This window comes from Salvelinus namaycush, chromosome 8, assembly GCF_016432855.1.
Source record: "Salvelinus namaycush isolate Seneca chromosome 8, SaNama_1.0, whole genome shotgun sequence".
In the NCBI taxonomy this organism is placed as follows: domain Eukaryota; kingdom Metazoa; phylum Chordata; class Actinopteri; order Salmoniformes; family Salmonidae; genus Salvelinus; species Salvelinus namaycush.
In genome coordinates this window covers 43,725,169-43,742,936 of record NC_052314.1, presented here as the reverse complement: position 1 = coordinate 43,742,936, position 17,768 = coordinate 43,725,169, and the positions used below count along the sequence as shown (strand labels likewise).

The window sequence follows — 17,768 nt, the reverse complement described above, 5'->3', positions numbered from 1 at the left end:
CTCAATCATATGACCTACTGAAGAGATGAGTCTTCAGTAAAGACTTAAAGGTTGAGACCGAGTCTGCGTCTCTCACGTGGGTAGGCAGACCATTCCATAAAAATGGAGCTCTATAAGAGAAAGCCCTGCCTCCAGCTGTTTGCTTAGAAATTCTAGGGACAATTAGGAGGCCTGCGTCTTGTGACCGTAGCGTACGTGTAGGTATGTACGGCAGGACCAAATCGGAAAGATAGGTAGGAGCAAGCCCATGTAATGCTTTGTAGGTTAGCAGTAAAACCTTGAAATCAGCCCTTGCTTTAACAGGAAGCCAGTGTAGGGAGGCTAGCACTGGAGTAATATGATCAAATTTTTTGGTTCTAGTCAGGATTCTAGCAGCCGTATTTAGCACTAACTGAAGTTTATTTAATGCTTTATCCGGGTAGCCGGAAAGTAGAGCATTGCAGTAATCTAACCTAGAAGTAACAAAAGCATGGATTAATTTTTCTGCATCATTTTTGTACAAAGTTTCTGATTTTTGCAATGTTACGTAGATGGACTGTACATGGACTGTACAACCATCAAGATTAATTGTCAGATTCAACAGAAGATCTCTTTGTTTCTTGGGACCTAGAACAAGCATCTCTGTTTTGTCCGAGTTTAAAAGTAGAACGTTTGGAGCCATCCACTTTCTTATGTTTGAAACACAGGCTTCTAGCGAGGGCAATTTTGGGGCTTCACCTTGTTTCATTGAAATGTACAGCTGTGTGTCATCCGCATAGCAGTGAAAGTTAACATTATGTTTTCGAATGACATCCCCAAGAGGTAAAATATATAGTGAAAACAATAGTGGTTCCAAAACGGAACCTTGAGGAACACCGAAATTTACGGTTGATTTGTCAGAGGACAAACCATTCACAGAGACAAACTGATATCTTTCCGACAGATAAGATCTAAACTAGGCCAGAACTTGTCCGTGTAGACCAATTTGGGTTTCCGCTCCGTTTGGTCGGGCGGCCAGCTCTAGGAAGAGTCTTGGTGGTTCCAAACTTCTTCCATTTCAGGATGATGGAGGCCACTGTGTTCTTGGGGACCTTCAATGCTGCAGAATTGTTTTGGTACCCTTCCCCAGATCTGTGTCTCGGCACAATCCTGTCTCTGAGCTCTACGGACAATTCCTTTGACCTCATGGTTTGGTTTTTGCTCTGACATGCACTGTCAACTGTGGGACCTTATATAGACAGGTGTGTGCCTTTCCAAATCATGCCCAATCAATTGAATTTACCACAGGTAGACTCCAATGAAGTTGTATAAACATCTCAAGGATGATCAATGGAAGCAGAATGCACCTGAGCTACATTTTGAGTCTCATAGCAAAGGGTCTGAATGCTTCTGTAAATAAGGTATCTGTTTTTAATTTTTAATATATTTGCAAAACATTTTAACAAACCTGCTTTCCCTTTGTCATTATGGGGTATTGTGTGTAAATTGATGAGGAAAAACATTTATTTAATCCATTTTAGAATAAGGCTGTAACATTGTAACATAACAAAATGTGGAAAAAGTCAAGGGGTCTGAATACTTTCCAAATGCACTGTATATATACAGTATCAGTCAAAAGTTTGGACACACAGACTCATTCCAGTTTATTTTTTATTTTTACTATTTTATACATTGTAGAATAATAGTGAAGACATCAACACTATGAAATAACACATATGGAATCATGTAGTAACCATATATTTTATATTTGAGATTCTCCAAAGTAGCCACCCTTTGCCTTGATGACAGCTTTGGACACTTTTGGCATTCTCTCAACCAGCTTCATGAGGTAGTCACCTGGAATACATTTCAACAAGGCACACCTGTTAATAAACAGTTCATTTATGGATTTTCTTTGCTTCTTAATGCATTTGAGCCAATCAGTTGTGTTGTGACAGGGTAGGGGTGGTATACAGAAGATAGCCCTATTTAGTAAAAGACCAAGTACATATTATGGCAAGAACAGCTCAAATAAGCATAGAAACGAAAGTCCATCATTACTTTAAGACATGAGGGTCAGTCAATCAGGAAAATTTCAAGAACTTTGAAAGTTTCTTCAAGTGCAGTCGCAAAAACCATCAAGCGCTGTGATGAAACTGGCTCTCATGAGGACCGCCACAGGAAAGGAAGACCCAGAGTTACCTTTGCTGCAGAGGATAAGTTCATTAGAGTTACCTGCATCTCGGATTGCAGGCCAAATAATATAAATATTGCCAAGAGTGTGCAAAGCTGTCATCAATGCAAAGGGTGGCTACTTTGAAGAATGTCAAATATAAAATATATTTGGATTTGTTTAAAACTTTTTGGGTTACAACATGATTCCATATGTGTTATTTCATAGTTTTGATGTTTTCACTATTATTCTACACGGTATCATGTAATGAGTAGGTGTGTCCAAACATTTGACTGGTACTATATATGTGTGAATTCGGAAAGTATTTAGACCCCTTGACTTTTTCCACATTTTGTTACATTACAGCATTATTTAAAAATAGATTGATGACATTTGTATTTTTATTGAATCTACACACACCCCATAATGACAGTAAAAACATGTTTTTAGAAATTGTATTTACTGTACATAAGTATTCAGACCCTTTGCTATGAGAATAAAAATTGAGCTCAGGTGCATCCTGTTTCCATTGACCATCCTTAAGATGTTTCTACAACTTGATTGGAGACCACCTGTGGTAAATTCAATTGATTGGACATGATTTGGAAAGTTACACACCTGTTTATATAAAGGTCCCGCAGTTGACAGTCCATGTCATAGCAAAAATCAAATCATGAGGTCGAAGGAAGTGTCCGTAGAGCTCCCGAGACAGGATTGTGTCGAGGCACAGATCTAGGGAAGGGTACAAAAATGTTCTGCAGCATTGAAGGTCCCCAAGAACACATTGGCCTCCATCATGCTCAAATTGAAGAAGTTAGGAACCACCAAGATTCTTCCTAGAGCTTGCCGCCCAGCCAAACTGAGCAATCGGGGGAAAAGGGCCTTGCTCAGGGAGGTGACCAAGAACACGATTGTCACTCTGACAGAGCTCCAGAGTTCCTCTGTGGAGATGTGAGAACCTTCCAATAGGACAACCATCTCTGCAGCACTCCACCAATCAGGCCTGGTAGAGTAGAGTGGCAGGACGGAAGCCACTCCTCAGTAAAAGGCTCATGACAGCCCGCTTGGAGTCTGCCAAAAGGCACCTAGACACTCAGAGAAACAAGATTCTCTGGTCTGATGAAACCATTTGGTTGAACCCTTTGGCCTGAATGCCAAGCGTCACGTCTGGAGGAAACCTGTCACCATCCCTACGGTAAAGCATGGTGGTGGCAGCATCATGCTGTGGTGATGTTATTCAGTGGCAGGGACTGGGAGACTAGTCAGGATCGAGGGAAAGATGAACAGGGCAAAGTACAGAGAGATCCTTGTTGAATACCTGCCCCAGAGCGCTCAGGACCTCAGACTGGGGCGAAGGTTCACCTTCCAATAGGACAACGACCCTAAGCACACAGCCAAGACAACGCAGGAGTGGCTTTGCGACAAGTCTCTGAATGTCCTTGAGTAGCCCAGCCAGAGCCCGAACTTGAAGCCGATCGAACATCTCTGGAGAGACCTGGAAATAGCTGTGCAGCAACGCTCCCCATCCAACCTGACAGAGCTTGAGTTGATCCGCAGAGAATGGGAGAAACTCCCCAAATACAGGTGTGCTAAGCTTGTAGCGTCATATCCAAGAAGACTCAAGGCTGTAGTCAATGCCAAAGGTACTTCAACAAAGTACTGAAAAGTACTGAGGAAAGGCTCTGAATACTTATGTAAATTTGATATTTCCGTTTTTTTGTTGTTGAATAATTTGGCAAAATAATTAAAAACCTGTTTTTGCTTTGTCATTATTTGGTATTTTGTGTAGATTGATGAGTGGAAAAACAATTTAATCAATTTTAGAATAAGGCTGTAAAGTAACAAGGGGTCTGAATAATTTTCGAATGCACTGTATATAGTTGAACATAGCATCCTGCAAATAACCAGCAGAGGGTGACTCCATTTTCACATTCACACTGTTGGTTATGCTTACAAATGGGATCATAGCTATAAAAGTAGCAGAGATCTCACCCTTGAACTTTGATATGCTCAGAGTATATTATGTTAAACAATATATTTAAAAAAATTACTTTTTTTAAATGTTGATTTTTCTATATTCATAAATGAATGTAAAACTTAAAAAAAAACGGTAAAAAAAATCTAAATACTACTCATCGTACAGAGCCAGCGGTAAAGCTTCTTATGACACCATATTTACTTTTTAGCACCTATAGATGAAGCTCTATGGAGTCTTAAAGGAGGCCTGGGTGAGGACAAAATGTAATAAATATGCCAACTTTGATCAATTATTTCTCATACGTTTTTAGATACAAATCTCAAATATATATCGACAATCTTTTGCCAAAAAGACTATTCAATAGTTTAAATTTCGTGAAATTTTCCAAAATCATGGTCTTTATTTTTGTCTGGGTTTTGCTAGGAATAACTCATTAGTGGATATTTTAGATTAAAAAAAAAAACTTTGGATAACATCCACCATGAGTAGTCTAACTTATGTTGACATAGTAATGAAATGATAGCAAGCACAGTGTTTTTGTCATTTTTTCTAATGTAGGCCTCTGGACACACTATACAGAATTGGCCTCTGTTGAATAAGTGGGAGTGAAAATGCACTATGGAGGGAAAAAGTAGTGTAGCCTACATCTTTCATGTTACTATATATGGGCAAATTAATGACAAAACATCTCAGAACTTCACAAGTTTCAAGTTATTATTCAACAGATGGGTAATTTTTTCACTACCTTACATTCAAAATGATTTCACTTGTCCAATCGACAGATAGGCTCTGTGGACAGTTTTCAACTAACTTTCAACTATTCTTAACATCGTTTAAATTCATAGTCTCTAGGCCTATAGACAGTCCCCAAATTATCTCCAAATGTAACAGAATGAAGCAGCCGTGATTTATTGCTAAAACAAACTCTCAACTCTATTCCGCAACTTTGTGGCGTTGAGTTGTAACTATTTAAACATTTTCATAATTGTTACACCCGCCATCAATAGTTTCAGTCGTTTGAGAGATTGTTTTGTAATCACGAAACTGTCCTAAACCCCTCTCGCGCAGGAGCTCATGAATAATTCATGAACGACTGCTGACACAGGCGTCGTAAAAAAGTTGAGTTAAACTTTGGGACGGGAGTGAAGTTCGGGCAGCACCAACAAGAGCTATCGAACTGGCCGAGGCAAAGAGAAAGTACAGTTCTTATTACTTTTCTAATGTAAGGATACATTTTAGTGTTTTTTTTTATCTAACTCTTTCAGAATTGTTTTAACGCGAGTTTGACGGCAGCAAGGTGATAACTATTTTTGTCCACACAGAGGAGGGTTTATGAACGTTTCAAGAGAGCTCAAGGTTTGATATCTCTCTTCGCCTCGAAACGATTTCGTTGTATATTTTCTGTATTGCGTTGTAACTTTTCTACTAAGCCAAAATGAGCAACCCACTGCAGCCAATGCCAGGACAACAAGTTATCCATGTCGCTCAGGACCCTGATACGGATCTTGAGGCGCTTTTTGATTCGGTTATGAACCCGAAACCCAGTTCATGGAGGAAAAAAATGTTACCCGAGTCTTTTTTCAAGGAGCCAGATTCTGGATCTCACTCCCGACAATCGAGCACTGATTCGGGCAGCCACCCGCCCAGGCTCACCGTACAACACGTACGGTCACATTCCTCGCCCGCGTCCTTACAGCTTGGATTGGGAGCCAATCCAACTCCAAGCCCAGTACATCACTCGCACATCCGGCACCAGTCTTTCGATGTTGCCGAAGAGTTGCCCCTGCCTCCTGGATGGGAGATGGCCTACACGTCAACTGGACAGAAGTACTTTCTCAAGTAAGGTTTTTTTTGTTATACAGAAAACACACAAATGTCCCCAGTCCCTTTAAAAAACAAAACACCAGGTTCAGTCAGTGCAAGCCTCACTTCAGATAACTTTGGTTCATCTCAAGTGATGGGCCTAAATGGGTTGTGGAAAACAAGTGTAATTTCAGTGTAAATCCCAACAACAATAGTTTTGGATCACTGTGCGGTACAAGTGGCCCCTTTGAGCGCTGTGCGGCCAGTTTGACTGTCTTTGTTTGGCGCTGTCAGCTAAGACCCTATAATGCCACCACTTATGCCGCGTTCAAAACAACTGGGAACTCGGAAATCTCCCACTTACGACTTCAGTGCGTTCAAAACAACTGGGAACTCGATCATCCAACTCGGAATTCAAACTCGGCCTCTTTCTAGAGGTCTGACTTTCCGACTTGAAGATCACCGATGTCATGATTAGACCTCGTATTTTTCAGAGTTCCCAATTGTTTTGAATGCGGCATTGTTCACACAAGTCGAACCCAATAGCCTCAAATATTTTGCGTGAGCCGCAGCCTACCTGTCTGTGCTTGCAGTGAACACTGTCAAATGCAGGCTGGAAGGTTAATCTCATTGCTAGAATTAGTCAGTGTGTTGTGCTAGACCTATATAATAATATAAACACACACCTGGCCCTAGTAAATTTTAGTGAAGTATCTCCTTGTGCAATGTGATCACAGACCACCTCTAGTGTATTGTGCAACAGCAGTGAAGTTGTCTTTGGTTTCGTTCTCTGAGCCCCAACCGGTTAAACCACAATGGCTGTAGTGTTTCTAATCCTCACCCATGGGATAGATCGCACAGGGATAAATCCTATTTTATTTGTCACATGCGCCAAATACTACAAGTGTAGACTTTACTGTAAAATGCTTACTTATCATCTCTTTCCCAACAATGCAAAGTAAGAAATTAGCGTAGAAATAAAGGAAATGGTAACACAATAAAATAGAAATAATGACACTATATACAAGGGGTACCGGTACCGAGTCAATGTGCAGGGGTACGAGGTAATATGTACATGTAGGTAGAGGTGAAAGTGACTTGGCAATCAGGATAGATAATAAACACAGTAGCAGCACCGTGTGTGAAAGTATGTGTGTTTGTGTGTGATATCAATATGCGTGTGTTGGAGTGTCAGTGTAGTATACGTGAGTGTGTGGGTAGAGTCCAGTGAGTGTGCTTAGAGCTCGTGCAAATAAAAAATGGGTCAATGCAAGTAGTCAGGGTAGCCATTTGATTATCTGTTCAGTCTTATGGCTTGGGGGTAAAAGCTGTTCAGGAGCATTTTGGTCCCAGACCGGTACCGGTTGCCATGCGGTAGCTGAGAGAACAGTCGATGACTTGGGGGGCTGGAGTCTTCGACAATTTTTAGGGCCTTCCTCTGACACCGCCTGGTATAGAGGTCCTGGATGGCAGGGAGCTCGGCCACAGTGATGTACTGGGCTGTATGCCACTACCCTCTGTAGCACCTTACGGTCCGATGCCAAGGAGTTTCCATACCAAGCAGTGATGCAGCCAGTCAAGATGCTCTCAATGGTGCAGCTGTATAGCTATTTGAGGATCTGGGGACCCATGCAAAATCTTTTCAGCCTCCTGAGGGGGAAGAGGCATTGTCGTGCCCTCTTCACGACTGTGTTGATGTGTTTGGACCATGACAGGTACTTAGTGATGTGGACACAGATGAACTTGAAGCTCTCGACCCGCTCCACTACAACCGTCTGTGAATGGGGGCGTGCTCCGCCCTCCGTTTCTTGTAGTCCATGATCACCTCCTTTCCTTTGTTTTGCTGACACTGAGGGAGAAGTTGTTGGTCTGGCACCACACTGCCACGTCTCAGACCTCCTCCCTATAGGCTGTTTCATCGTAATCAGTGATCAGGCCTACCACCGTTGTGTTGTCTGCAAACTTTGATTTATTTAACCTTTATTTAACTAGGCAAGTCAGTTAAGAACAAATTCTTATTTACCCACGAACTAACCCGGACGACCCTGGGCCAATTGTGCGCTGCCCTATGGGACTCCCAATCACGGCCGGTTGTGATATAGCCTGGAATCGTACCAGGGTCTATAGGGATGCCTCTAGCACTGAGATGCAGTGCCTTAGAACGCTGTGCCACTCGGGAGCCCACACTTAATGGTGGTGTTGGAGTAGTGCACGACCAAGCAGTCGTGGGTGAACAGGGAGTACAGGAAGGGACTAGGCATGCACCCCTGAGGGGCCCCCGTGTGTAGTTGCTTACCCTTATCACCTGGGGGTGGCCCGTAAGGAAGTCCAGGATCTAGTTAGAGGGAGGTGTTTAGTCCCAGTGTTCTTAGGTTAGTGATGAGCTTAGAAGGCAATATGGTGTTGAACTCTGAGCTGTAGTCAATGAAATGCATTGTCACGTAGGTGTTCCTTTTGTCCAAGTGGTTAAGGGAGGTGTGGAGTGCAATAGGGATTGTGTCATATGTGGATCTGTTGGGGCAGTATGTGAATTGGAGTGGGTCCAGGGTGTCTGGGATGATGGCGTTGATGTGAGCCATGACCAGCATTTCAAAGCATTTCATGGCTCCAGATGTGAGTGCTACGGAGTGATAGTCATTTCAAATCAAATTATATTGGTCACATACACATATTTAGCAGATGTTATTGCGGTTGTAGAGTAATGCTTGTGTTCCTAGCTCCAACAGTGCAGTAGTATCTAACAATTCACAACAATACACACATCTCAATGTAAAATAATGGAATTAAGAAATATATAAATATTAGGACAGGTTACCTGGGCGTTCTTGGGTACAAGGACTATGGTGGTCTGCTTGAAACATGTAAGTATTACGGACTGGGTGAGGGAGAGGTTGAAAATATCAGTCAAGACACTTGCCAGCTGGTCAGCACGTACTCTGAGTATGTGTCCTGGTAGTCCATCTGGCCCTGCTGTGAATGTTAACCTGTTTCAAGGTCATACTCAAATTGGCTATGGAGAGCATGATCAGACAGTCGCCCAGAATAGCTGGAGCTCTCATGCAAGGTTCAGTTTAGCTAGCCTCGAAGCGAGTATAGAAGGCATTTAGCTTGTGTGGTAGGCTCGCGTCACTGGGTAACTTGCGGCTGGGTTTCCCTTTGTAATCCTTGATAGTTTGCAAGCCCTGCCACATCCTACGAGCGTCAGAGCTGTTGTAGTAGGGTTCAATCTTTGTCCTGACGCTTTGCCTGTTTGATGGTTCACCTGAGGGCGGAGCCAGATTTCTTATAAATGTCTGGATTATAGTGTCCTGCTCCTTGAAATTAGCAGCTCTAGCCTTTAGCTCAGTGTGGATGTTGCCTGTAATACATTGCTTCTGGTGGTGATATGTACGTCCGGTCACTGTGGGGACGACATCGTAGATGATTTTATTAATAACTGATATGGTAAATTCCTCAATGCAATCAGATGAATCCTGGAACATATTCCAGTCTGTGCTAGGAAACCAGTCCTTTAGCTGAGCAGCCGCTTCATTGGCCCACTTCCGTATTGAGCATGTCACTGGTACTTCCTGTTTGAGTTTTTGCTTGTAAGCAGGAATCGGAAGGATAGAGTTATGGTCAGATTTGTCAAATGGAGGGTGAAGGAGAGCTTTGTTTGCGTCTCTGTGTGTGGAATAAAAGTGATAGAGTTTTTGTTTTTCCGCCTCCAGTTGCACAAGTGACATGCTGGTAGAAAGGAGGTAAGACCGATTTGGGCCTGGTTCGGAATGTGCAGTATGTAATTCGCCTCAGTGTCATTGAAGTAGAAATCCTCATTCACATCGAGGTTAGTGATCGCTGTTCTGATGTCCAGAAGCTCTTTTCGGTCATAGGAAATCATGGCAGAAACATTATGTACAAAAAAAGTTAGGATCAGATAGAAACAAAAAAAATGGCATAATTGGTCAGGAGCCCGTAAAACAGCTGCTATTCCCTCCAGCGCCCTCTTTTCAGAATAAGTGACCTTTCACCTCTCACTTTAGCACATGCCCAAGGTATACTGATACGAAATGTGTGTGTTTGACAATATCAATGTGAGGCTCTGTTTTGTAACCTGTTTCAAACACACACACACACACACACACACACACACACACACACACACACACACACACACACACACACACACACACACACACACACACACACCTGTGATCCCTGTTCTTGTTCACCTTCATAAGAAAGGGATTACCTCTGAAAATAAAATGACAAACTAAATAAAAAGTGATTACCTTATCAGTGCAGAGCCTTCCTCTGCTGGCTCATACCTCTCCTGCTGGAGACAGTCAGTCTTAATGCAAATGAGTGTTGTGACTCTTGACTCTGTGGAACAAGATGACCAGGCAGACCCATTCTTCCCTGCCCCAGGGGTCACCATGGCTATTTGACTAGGCAGAGGTTAGGGTTGTGTGGTAGGGGTCAGCTCAGCAGGGTGTCCTCTATAGGGGCAGCAATTATAGAAGGTGTGAACACACCCTGATCTCCACAAAGTCTCACTGCAGCAGAGGCCTCTCTGCTAAAACATACACTCACTTCATACACTTCTAATTTTTTTTTTAAATATTTTTTTTTACACACTTACCTGGATCTGTTCCTGGATTACTCTATTTAACAGTATCAACAGCCCATCAAGACATTAGCCCGATGTTCATTGTCTCCAAGAGTAATCCATATCAGTTCAACATTAGCTTAAACGCCAGTTTAGGTGAAATAATGAATAACAATACAGAGGGGGTGTTTTTCCCAGGAAACAGGCAGGCTGAAATGTAAACACAGTGTGAGATGATGAGAGAAGCAGAGGGACATGGCTGGTCTGTACTGCCTGGCTCTATGGCTGGCTGGCTGTATGCTGACCCTCAGGAGAACTAGCCACGTCAGGAGAACAACCACGGAACAGACAGAACACTGATCAGTAGGTCTGGGTGTTCATTAGCTAGATAACTTTCCACAGAAAAAGGAGAGGGGGTTGGCTGTGCTTGCATGTGACGATTTTGTAATGGGAGAAAAACAGAGAGGGGAGGAGAGACTGAGAGATGGGAAAGGGCGAGAGGGGGTGGACAAGTGGGAGGGAGAGAACGAGAGAAATAGAAGGGTGTGAGAGTGGAAGGAGAACAAGTGGGAGTGAGAGGCAGGGAAAGAGTTTGAGGGGAGGGATGGAAAGACGCTGAGGCTGTTCTTTGTGAGCGCTCTTGTTGGCACCTGTGGAGAGGAGGAAAGGAAAGGAAAGGGAGGGAACGACTGCAGTCTAACCCCAGGCTCAAGGAGGTGTCTCCTCTCCCTCTCCTTTCTCTGGTTCCCGGCCGGGGGAGAGAACATGCCTGCTCATGCAGAGGTTTTCACAGTTGGCTCTGTCACCACCAACAAAGCTGGGAGCCCTGGCCTCACCGCACCCTGCAATTAACTAGGCAGGAAAACAAAGTCTGCCTGCTCGTCCCGAAGCTACTGGATCTTTTTAGTTTCACTCTGAGCTCTTTGTTAAGGATGCCACTGCTGCTCCATCATGTCTCCTGTCCTGTCTGCCTTTTAAAACCCTTTAAGGCATTAGTTTTTTCAGAACTTTTTCTTTGTTCTATTGCAGAATTTTACTGTACAGTTGAATGTTCCAAAAAAGGATGGGATACACTGTGTGTACTACTCAAATGAAAAATAATAGGGTTAAGGCCTTTATGGCTTTAGAGTCCTGACATTTTTTTGAGTCCTGTGGTAACACCTGGTAATAGGTCAGACATGTAGAGCTGGGACAATAAACCGAAAATTACTGACATCCACATTGCCTTCCTCTCACCAAAGCATTTTGCATAAGTCTGTAATTTTCTGTGATTATGCGACACAACGTTCATGTAGATTGTACTTAAACCATTATTTACTAAAACCATTACAGTAATAGTCGATGCGTTTTGTTGATTCCTGCTAAAAAAAGTAAATGCCTGTCCCTGTTTTGCTGTCAGCTGTTGTGTGAGCGAGCCACTTACTCCCTCTCCCCACTGTGCACATGGAGGAGGGAGATATGCATTCAGAGAAGCACAAGCATATGTGACCTACCGTCTCATACAATGTAGTTGGAGGAAACAAGTAATGCTGCTTTAAAAGTTCATAAATGTATAATCCCATTTAGGAGCAAAAGGCATTCAAACATTTTGCTGTGATTTTCACACTTGCTCTACATTAATCGAATCCTTGGGAAACATAGAGAAAAGGAATACTTTCACCAAATTTCCAAAATGGATTCTCTGAACATTATCTCACCAAGTTACCCCATTAGGCAAACCATTTACAGTATTAAATAGCCTATTGTTGTATAATAAAGTACCACTCCCATTGAACAGTTTAACTTCTTGAGCCTATGGGGGGGTGCTATTTCGATCTTGGAAAAATTGGTCTCCAAATTAAACTGCCTCGTACTCAATTCTTGCTCGTACAATATGCATATTATTATTACAATTGGATAGAAAACACTCTAGTTTCTAAAACCGTTCGAATTATGTCTGTGGGTGAAACAGAACTCTTTCTACAGCGAAATCCATGACAGGAACTGCGAAGGTCTGAAAACTAGGCTCTGCTCTCAGATCAGTTTAAAGCTCTGTCTGTATCCTATGGGTCGACATGAACTGCACCCGCCTTCCCCTGGATGTCAGTAACCAATGAGAAGTGGAATGGACTTTCTACGTAGCTCTCAGAGTTCATAAAAGGCCAAGGAACGAGGGGACCTCTCTTTTCAACGCTCGCCATTACGCAAAGCAAGACCTCAGGATGGCGTTTTGAAATGCTCAGTTATCGACCTTAGATATATCCGTCTGTAATTTAATTCGATATAGGTGTTAGAAACATCATAACGAAGTTATTTTAAACCGAGTTATATCAGTTTATGCGAGTATATTGCTATTTTCGGAATTTCCTTAGTATTGAGTTTGAGGATTTGGGCATGCTGTGGCCGCATAGCTATTGGTAGCTGCTAATTCCGAAGTTGAACACGACGTTTTACAACCAAGCAACAATTCTTTTGGACAAAGGACCACTTCGCCAAGATTCTGATGGAAGCTCGTCCAAAAGTAAGAGCTATTTATGATGTTATTCCGTATTTATGTGGAAAAATGTAAATGTACTTGTCCGCCATTATTGCGGCACTAGTCTGGCTGTAACGCACACTGTATGTCTAGTAACGTTAATTTTAAAAATCTAACTCAGCGATTGCATTAAGAACTAATTTGTCTTTCAATTGCTGTCCAACCTGTATTTTTTTTAGTCAAGTTTATGAATAGCTTTCGATAAGAATAGGTGCCTTTCCAAGATGGCGCAGGACAGATTGCTTGATTTTTTTTGCCCACTAATCACGTTGTGTAACCACGAATTGTGCGGCTAAATATGCACATTTTCGAACCAACTCTATATGAATTGTGTAATATGATGTTACAGGACTGTCATCTGAAGAATTCTGAGAAGGTTAGTGAAAAAATTAATAGCGTTTGGTGGTTTATAACGTTATTGCTATTTTTGCCTTGAATCAATGCTGCTGTGTGACTGACTATTGTAGTAAGCTAAGATAACGCTATATTGTGTTTTCGCTGTAAAACACTTAGAAAATCTGAAATATTGGCTATATTCACAAGATCTGTGTCTTTCATCTGCTGTACGCTGTGTATTTTTAAGAAATGTTTTATGATGAGTAATTAGCTAATACACGATGGTCTCTGTAGTTATTCTAGTCATTTTAGTGAGAGTTGTGATGGGGGCTGCAATTGTAAACTATGATTTATACCTGAAATATGCACATTTTTCTAACAAAACCTATGCTATACAATAAATATGTTATCAGACTGTCATCTGATGAGGTTGTTTCTTGGTTAGTGGCTATTTATATCTTTATTTGGTCGAATTTGTGATAGCTACTGATGTAGTAAGAAAATGGTGGAGTAAGAAAAGTGTTGTCTTTTGCTAACGTGGTTAGCTAATAGATTTACATATTGTGTCTTCCCTGTAAAACATTTTAAAAATCAGAGATGATGGCTTGAATCACAAGATCTGTATCTTTCATTTGGTGTCTTGGACTTGTGATTTCATGAACATTTTATTTTATGATATCCCTGTAACTTTAGGCTAGGCTATGCTAGTCAGCTTTTGTGATGGGGGGGATCCCGGATCCGGGTTTGGGAGGTGTTAGAGGTTAAATCAAAGTTTATTTGTCACGTGCGCCGAATACAACAGGTGTAGAAGACCTTACAGTGAAATGCTTACTTACAGGCTCTAACCAATAGTGCAAAAAAGGTGTTAGGTGAACAATAGGTAAGTAAAGAAATAAAACGGTAAAAAGACAGGCTATATACAGTAGCGAGGCTACATACAGACACCGGTTAGTCAGGCTGATTGAGGTAGTATGTAGATGTGGTTAAAGTGACTGCATATATGATAAACAGAGTAGCAGTAGCTTAAAAGAGGGGGTGGTGGGTGGCGGGACACAATGCAGATAGCCCGGTTAGCCAATGTGCGGGAGCACTGGTTGGTCGGGCCAATTGAGGCAGTATGTACATGAATGTATAGTTAAAGTGACTATGCATATATGATAAACAGAGAGTAGCAGCAGCGTAAAAAGAGGGTTTGGGGGGCACACAATGCAAATAGTCCGGGTAGCCATTTGATTACCTGTTCAGGAGTCTTATGGCTTGGGGGTAAAAACTGTTGAGAAGCCTTTTTGTCCTAAACTTGGCACTCCGGTACCGCTTGCCATGCGGTAGTAGAGAGAACAGTCTATGACTGGGGTGGCTGGAGTCTTTGACAATTTTTAGGGCCTTCCTCTGACACCGCCTGGTGTAGAGTTCCTGGATGGCAGGCAGCTTAGCACCAGTAATGTACTGGGCCATACGCACTACCCTCTGTAGTGCCTTGCGGTCAGAGGCCAAGCAATTGCCTACCAGGCAGTGATGCATCTAGTCAGGGTGCCCTCGATGTTGCCGCTGTAGAACCTTTTGAGGATCTCAGGACCCATGCCAAATCTTTTTAGTTTCTTGAGGGGGAATAGGCTTTGTCGTGCCTTCTTCACGACTGTCTTCGTGTGTTTGGACCATTGTAGTTTGTTGTTGATGTGGACACCAAGGAACTTGAAGCTCTTAACCTGCTCCACTACAGCCCCTCCTTTTCCTGTAGTCCACAATCATCTCCTTAGCCTTGGTTACGTTGAGGGATAGGTTGTTATTCTGGCACCACACGACCAGGTCTCTGACCTCCTCCCTATAGGCTGTATTGTTGTTATCGGTGATCAGGTCTACCACTGTTGTGTCATCTGCAAACTTAATGACAGTGTTGGGGTCGTGCCTGGCCATGCAGTCGTGGGTGAACAGGGAGTACAGGAGGGGTCTGAGCACGCACCCCTGTGGAGCTCCAGTGTTGAGGATCAGCGTGGCAGATGTGTTGCTACCTACCCTCACCACCTGGGGGCGACCCGTCAGGAAGTCCAGGATCCAGTTGCAGAGGGAGGTGTTTAGTCCCAGGATCCTTAGCTTAGTGATGAGCTTTGAGGGTACTATGGTGTTGAACGCTGAGCTGTAGTCAATGAATAGCATTCTCACATAAGTGTTCCTTTTGTCCAGGTGGGAAAGGGCAGTGTGGAGTGCAATAGAGATTGCGTCATCTGTGGATCTGTTTGGATGGTATGCAAATTGGAGTGGGTTTAGGGTTTCTGGTATAATGGTGTTGAAGTGAGCAATTACCAGCCTTTCAAAGCACTTCATGGCTACGGACGTGAGTGCTACGGGTCTGTAGTCATTTAGGCAGGTTGCCTTTGTGTTCTTGGGCACAGGGACTATGGTGGTCTGCTTGAAACATGTTGGTATTACAGACTCAATCAGGGACATGTTGAAAATGTCAGTGAAGACACCTGCCAGTTGGTCAGCACATGCCCGGAGCACACGTCCTGGTAATCCATCTGGCCTCAGTGTTGCTTGCCGCGAAGCGAGCGTAGAAGCTTGATTTAGCTCTTCTGGTAGGCTCGTGTCACTGGGCAGCTCGCAGCTCTGCTTCCCTTTGTAGTCTGTAATAGTTTGCAAGCCCTCCCACGTAAGACGAGCGCCGGAGCGTGTGTAGTATGATTCAATCTTAGCCCTGTATTGACGCTTTGCCTGTTTGATGGTTCGTCACAGGGCATAGCAGGATTTCTTGTAAGCTTCCGGGTTAGAGTCCCCCTCCTTGAAAGCGGTAGCTCTACCCTTTAGCGCAGTGTGAATGTTGCCTGTAATCCATGGCTTCTGGTTGGGGTATGTACGTACAGTCACTGTGGGGACGACGTCCTCGATGCAAATTGATAAAGCCAGTGACTGATGTTGTGTACTCCTCAATGCCATCAGAAGAATCCCGGAACATGTTCCAGTCTGTGATAGCAAAACAGTCCTGTAGTTCAGCATCTACTTCATCTGACCACTTTTTTATAGACCGAGTCACTGGTGCTTCCTGCTTTAATTTTTGCTTGTAAGCAGGAATCAGGAGGATAAGGTTTTGGTCAGATTTACGAATTGGAGGGCGAGGGAGAGCTTTGTACGTGTCTCTGTGTGTGGAGTACAGGTGATCTAGAATTTTTTCCCCCTCTGGTTGCACATTTAACATGTTGATTGAATTTTGGTAGAACTGATTTAAGTTTCCCTGCATTAAAGTCTCCGGCCACTAGGAGCACTGCCTCTGAGTGAGTGGTTTCCTGTTTGTTTATTTCCTTATACAGCTGACTGAGTGCGGTCTTAGTGCCAGCAACTGTATGTGGTGGTAAATAAACAGCCACAAAGTATAGCTGAAAACTCTCTAGGCAAGTAGTGTGGCCTGCAATTTATCACAATATACTCTACTTCAGGCGAGCAAAACCTAGAGACTTCCTTAGATTTCATGCACCAGCTGTTGTTTACAAATATGCACAGGCCGCCCCCCCCCCCTATTCTTACCGGAGTGTGCTGTTCTATCTTGCCGGTGCAGCGTATATCCCGCTAGCTGAATATCCATGTCGTCATTCAGCCACAATTCCGTGAAACATAGGATATTACAGTTTTTGATGTCCCGTTGGTAGGATATTCGTGATCGTACCTCGTCTAATTTATTGTCCAATGATTGCACGTTGGCGAGCAGTATTGACGGTAACGGCAGCTTTCCCCGTCGCCTTCTCCGGGTCCTGGCCAGGCATCCGGCTCTTTGTCCTCTGTACCTGCGTCGCTTCCTCTTGCAAATAACGGGATGTCGGTCCTGTGGTGTGTTTGGAGAATGTCTTGTGCGTCGTCTTTGTTGTAGAAAAAAATCTTCTTCTAATCCGAGGTGATTGATCGCTGTCCTGATATTCAGAAACTCTTTTTTGCCGTAAGATACGGTTGCAGAAACATTATGTACAAAATTATTTACAAATAATGGTCAACGAGAGCAGATACAAATTCATTGCTTTAACTAATTATGATAAATGTAAAGAAAATGTTGAGCAATGCAATAAAGTAATGACTTTTCAAATATGTTACCTTAGTCGTTATATTGGCTGACAATTTGTTAGCTATGCTGTCCTTACAAACCACATAGCGTATCATTACAGCAGTATGTACCGGTAAGTTGTTAGCTAGCAACCTAACGTTAGTTGGTTACTTATACATCAAACTTGCCAGTATATTAACTATAGGCTATCTAACTAACTACCAAATGTTTATTGACTTGATTATTTCCCGTCATTCTTAGCTTAGCTAAATGGTATAGTCGTTGTGCGTTCTCAATGGACATTCGGGTGCTTCCGTAAATTCGCTCTGGCTATCTACTCCGATTTCAGAGCACTCTCGTCTGAGTGTACCAGAGAGCGCGAATAATGAATAT

General features: G+C 42.9%; 1 protein-coding gene across 3 annotated transcripts in view; it reads left to right on the top strand.

Moving 5' to 3' along the window:
• The first annotated feature begins 5,233 nt into the window (after positions 1–5,233).
• Positions 5,234–17,768, top strand: part of LOC120052690 (WW domain-containing transcription regulator protein 1-like) — a 76,129-nt gene continuing 63,594 nt past the window's right edge. For all 3 annotated transcript variants that reach the window (XM_038999748.1, XM_038999747.1, XM_038999746.1), the window contains exon 1: positions 5,234–5,948. In XM_038999748.1, coding sequence (XP_038855676.1) covers positions 5,545–5,948 — 404 coding nt within the window. In that variant the 5' untranslated portion in view covers positions 5,234–5,544. The remainder of the gene's footprint in view (positions 5,949–17,768) is intronic.